General features: G+C 31.0%; 1 protein-coding gene across 1 annotated transcript; it reads right to left on the bottom strand.

Moving 5' to 3' along the window:
- Nucleotides 1-3721: 3721 nt before the first annotated feature.
- Nucleotides 3722-4105, bottom strand: LOC133854063 (B3 domain-containing protein At2g33720-like). The gene has a single exon (XM_062290093.1). The coding sequence runs from the start codon at nucleotides 4103-4105 to the stop codon at nucleotides 3722-3724; it is 384 nt and encodes a 127-aa protein (XP_062146077.1).
- Between the last annotated feature and the right edge of the window lie 1651 nt (nucleotides 4106-5756).

The following is a 5756-nucleotide window of genomic DNA, read 5'->3' as shown; positions in this document are numbered from 1 at the left end:
ACTACACATACAATAAATTAAGTCCTAACGCATAAACCATATTCAAGAAACTCAACCTGCATGTAAACCCTAAAACATAACCATAAGTACAATACATACTAAATATAGCACAAATTTATTGTTGGGGTATATAATAATTATTTTTTATATAAATAAATTCAAAAAAAATTAAATACAAGTACTGTACAAAACTAATTAGTTTATAAACTCTAATTTGGTATAGGGTACATAGTAATATTATCATGTACATACTATTTGTTTGGTTTTTTTTTTTTTTTTTTTTTTTTTTTTTTTTTTTTTTAAAAGAATTCCAAAAATATTTTTTCAAAAAACACCAGTTGGCCACGTGTATTTCTATACACGTGTCCAACAGAATGCCACGTGTATAAGTACACGCGGCCAATTTGGGGGGTTTGAAATAATTGAGCAGTCAATATCAAAATCCATAAGTTATGGACGGGAGAATGGGAGAAGAAAATCACTCCTATGGACTGACATGCACATGCACAGGACTCACTCGTATTGGGACGCAGCTTGGATAAAATCAGAAATCAGTACATTTGTTTGACCTAATTGCACAAGGAGTAATACTAAATTTGTTTCCCATTTCCTCCACTCCATGAGCACACAGGGGCGGAGCCAAGGGGGGTCGAGAGGGGTCAAGTGCCCCCCCTCACCTCTCAAAAATCCGCCTTAGCTCTAGTGGAATTTTTTCAGATGTCCAGGTTGCCTACCCTCAACTGCTCATCAAGGGACATCAACTTTACACCGGACTAGGATTCATGCTCAGCCGCCGATGTGATTTTTTTTTTCCTGTAACTGTTTGTCTGTTTAGGGTTAGGAGATTAGGTCACGAAGGTAGAAGAAGGAAGAGGGGAAGACGAGCTTTTGATTTTTATAAAACGCAACGTTTAAGGTAAAACGCAACGTTTAAATAAAGTAAAGAAACGCTCGTTTTGTTCACGAGAGACCAGCAGACGCCGTTTAGAAAAAAAAAAAAAAAAAACAGAAACAAGGAAAGACCTGTGGTTGATGCGGTGACGCCTCATAGCGTTAAAAGTTGAAACCTGTTAATATAACTTCATGACGTCAACGCCGAATTCAAACATGTTTCTTACTTTTTCATAGTGTAACAAACTAGGGCCTGAACTTGTCTTGCGAGTAGTATTTTTTTGGGAAAAGTACACATAACCCCCTCAAACTACCACTCAATTGTCAATGTACCCCCTAAACTACCAATTGTGTCAATCTCCCCCCTTAAACTACCAGAAAATGTCAATGTCCCCCCTAAGACCAACAAAAAGACAAAAATGACCCTAATTATTTTTGAATAAGACAAAAATATCCTCATAAATTCAAAAAAAATAAAAAATAAAACTAAAAAACTTAAAAAAAAATAAAAAATAAAAAAAATTAAATAAAAAACGAAATTTTTTTTTTTTAAAAAAAGAACTAATTTTTTAATTTTTTAAAAAAGTAAACAAAAAATAACTGATTTTTTTTTTTTAAAAAAAAACAAATGAAAAAAACAAAAAAGAAAAGCCAGTTTTTATTAAATTAAAAAACGAAAAATAACAAATTTTTTTAAAGAAAAAAAACGAAAAAACAAAAAATAACTGAAATTTATTTATTTTAAAAAAAATAAAACAAATGAAAAAAAAACCAATTTTTATTAAATTAAAAAACGAAAAATAACATTTTTTTTTAAAGAAAAAAAAAACGAAAAAAAATAATAACTGAAATTTATTTATTTATTTTTAAAAAAATAAAACAAATGAAAAAAAAAACAGTTTTTATTAAATTAAAAAAAACGAAAAAGAACAATTTTTTTTTTGTTAAAAAAAATAATTATTATTTTAAAAAAATAATAAAAAACAGTTTTAATTTTTTAATTTTTTTGGAATAATTTTTGTTATTTTATATTTTTTTAATAATTTTTTTTTGTTTTTATTTTATTTTAATAATTTTATGAAGGACATTTTTGTCATTAGGGGGACATTGACATTTTCTGGTAGTTTAAGGGGGGAAATTGACACAATTGGTAGTTTGTGGGGTACATTGACAATGATGTGGTAGTTTGAGGGGGTTATGTGTACTTTTCCCTATTTTTTTTTTTATTATTATTATTTTTTTTTTTCAGGAGATATGCTATTATATGTACATCTTTCGTGTGATCCTATAAAAAAAACCATTTCTCTTTTCTTAGCCAAATTTGTCAAAAAAGTTTAAGATATGTAATTAAATTTTTAATTGATTAAATTTTTATATTTAAATTACTCTTTTATATTAATTGTTTATTAATATATATAATTTTTGTTATATATTTTAATTATATAAAATATATAATTGTAATTACTTGATATTATAGAGAACAATAATAATCATTGAGCTCTAATTAAATTTTAAACGAGTTCGTGTCAAGATAGGTTTAACAAATTTGTCACTAGATCTTTGCTTAGTTTTTTTTTTTTTTTCGTCATAATGATAAAGACCAAATCCAAATAGGATATCTACGAAAATGACCTTATCAACGGGTTAACCATTATTCAAACAATAATAAAACGTTGTTGAATTATTTATTTATTTTGTTAATATATTATTTAATATTTTTAATAAATTTTTGTTCAACTTAATTTTTTTTTTCATTAAAAAACCTTGACCCCCCTGAGCCAGCGGAGCCCATCATTCTAAAACGTCCACCAATCCAATTTATACCTAACAAAACGTCCACCAATGATATAATTTCACGTTATATCAAGTGATTTTCATAGTTTTTTGTTGTGGACATTTGTTTTCGAAAAATCATGCGTCAATAGAAAAGTACTCCCAAATATGGCATAATATTTGTGCTCTTACCGTACCCGCGCGTTCACACTAGGATTTATAGGTCTTTCCTAGTAACAAGCGGCAAAAGCAACGCAGATTAATTTATACAAAACTACATGCTTCAGCTTTTCCTTGATGATATTTTTATCCTTGTATATGGAATATATATATATATATATATATATATATATATATATATAAACTTTGCGCGCAGGCTGATCACGATTTTCATCAGGAAGATCAGGTGAACAAAAACAGTTGCAGGACGATACGAAGATTCAATTCCAGAGTATTCAGGAAATGTTCTCCCGTGTTCCTGGTTTTGTTATGGGCTGCTTCTATATAGAGAGAGAGAGAGAGAGAGAGAGAAAGGGGCAATTAAAAACTTTAATGAAATCTTCTAGTATATAGTTTTGCATGATTTCACTTCTGTCATTCCAAGTCCTCATGCGACGTACCAATTATGTCCAAAATATTTAAAACAATAATAATAAAAATAAATAAATAAAAAAAGGAGAGAGAGAGAGAAACGAAAAAGAGAAAGTGGAGATCCATTGCCCACCTTCAAACCTTCTATAACTTTTATAACCAAACACCAAAAGAGAAAGAGAAAGTTTTTTTTTTTGATGAATTAAAACTTTTATAACCAAACACCAAACATTAAATCACTCCATTAAAGACTGGATCTCACCAAAAGAAAACCACACGTACAACTACGTACTGATCGAAACCAGTAGCAAAACAGAACTACAACATAAAGCAAGAGACAAACTACTGCATCAGCAAATTAAAGACAAAAACAAGCTGCCCCCAAACTACAACAGCAGCAACACGAAACTGCAAATTAAGAGACAATTGCTTCTCTTTCTACATAAGTAACAGAAAACAGACATGTTCAAGCCCGGTTGAGAATCCTAAAATTAAATCTTGAATTGGTTTGATCCCAATAAAGTCCAATCTCGTCACCCTTGTTCAGGACCCTCCTCTCCACAAATTCCTTTTTCCATTTTCCAATGAGAACATAACTCCCATTACTTGGCCATCGTTTGAATACCAATTGATGTTCAGACTTGGTATCACGATCCCAAACACAAACTTGCACCCCTTCATGTAAGCTTTCAATGCGATTTGCATCCCACTGGGGCAAGATATGTTTCTTCACCCCATCCCTTGCCAACAAGAGCCTCGACAAATCCCCGAGATCGCTTGTCTCGATCGTCTTCTTGATAACCCAGGGATCAACGACCAGCTTCAACTCCAATGAAACACGGCTAGGCATCTCTTCTCCTCTAACTTCGCTGCAACTAGGTTTCATTCTTTTGATTCTACGGCCAAGGAGGTTTTCATCTGCTTCTCTCTTTTCGGTTGTGTAAGAAGCGCAACCGACCTTCAATTCCAACGAAATCTCCTCCGATCCATGTTGGCTCTCGGTGATCTGATCAAGCCCTTCAGCTTCACCGACTTGATCAGCTTGATCATCGTTCTGATCTGGAAGACCCATAAAATTATGGAAGATGGGTTTTTTCTCGTTACATTCAGGAAAGGAGGAACTGCTCTCATTTGTTGTCTTGTCCTTAGAAAAAAGAGGTAGTTCCGGTGAAACTTCTCTATTTTCATCGTCGTTTCCTTCTGGCAAAGGGTGAGAACCACTGGGTTGGAGGGAGAGTCGTAGAGAAGCCTCCATCGATCAGACCGAGAAAAAACCAAGAAAGAAAGAAAGTTCGTGTTTGTTGGAGGTTTTCGGTGTGAAGATAAAGTTCCGGGACTAGTATTAGTTATATGGGGATCGGAGGAGGCCAGGCCAGGAGCCGTACGTAATCCAAATCCTGTAGCTTCGTTCTCTTTTTTATTCTCTTGCCTTTTTCGTACAGATTAAAATCACTTTTATTAGAGATTTTACGGATTAAAAGAAGCATTATTCAATTCGTTATAAGGTGATCGAAGTTTCGATTGCAGTGTCAATGGAAAAAACACCGAATGTTTTCTGTATGATCTTCCCAGTCAAGAGTAGGGCCGGTGAATGGCTCCAAAACAGTCTCTTTTCTCTCTTGACTGTTCAACACAGTGCATTGGCTAGCCAACATTAAATGCTGATTGCGGCCTCCCACTCAAATGTATATATAATTTTAATTCAGAAGAGGCAAAAAAAATTGTTAAAATAAAAAATAATTAAAGTTGAATAAAATTAATATAAAATATTAAATAATAGAACTAACGGAATAAATAAACAATTTAACAAAATTTAATTATTGTTTAAAACATATTAATATAATTTACAATTTATTTTTGCCATGTCTGGCTTGTTAATTTAGAATTTGATTGGAACTAGAATTATTGATGTTCACCATATATAATGTTAGGTAAATACAATTATTATTTCATATAATTAAAATGTGTACCAAAAACTATATATTATTATTTAAAAATGCTTAATTAATGTAAAAGTTTGATTACATACCTGCCACTCCTCATGCTCTAAAAAAAACAAATAACTTAGTAATTAATTTGAATGGTCGAAGACTATTAAGATGAAATTATGTAAGAAGAATTGAAGAAATCCAAAATCCAAATTGTTGAAGGCCTTCTTTATTATTTGACCGACGTTAAGCTTAAACGATTTACTTTTTCACTTTTTCTTTTTTTTTTTTTGATAAAAAGAAAAAAAATTTAGACTATTAGTTAAGGTCCGTTTGGGTTTGTGATTTCAAAAAGTGCGATTTAAATTAACGATTTTAAAATGTGTAATTTGAAAAAAAAAATGATTTTTAAAAACGCAGTTAAGTGATTGGTAAAATCGCAGTTTAACCTTTAAAATTACAAATTAGCCTTTAAAATTATACGTTTTTGAAAAAGCATAATCTTACTTGGGATTTGAAAAAACGAATTTTTTGCGTTTTCAAATCGTAATTTTTAAAAACGCAGTTCTCAAA

Source organism: Alnus glutinosa, chromosome 13 (genome assembly GCF_958979055.1).
Source record: "Alnus glutinosa chromosome 13, dhAlnGlut1.1, whole genome shotgun sequence".
Classification (NCBI taxonomy): domain Eukaryota; kingdom Viridiplantae; phylum Streptophyta; class Magnoliopsida; order Fagales; family Betulaceae; genus Alnus; species Alnus glutinosa.
Note: the sequence above shows the minus strand (reverse complement) of the source record. Positions and strands in the feature narration are given on the sequence as shown.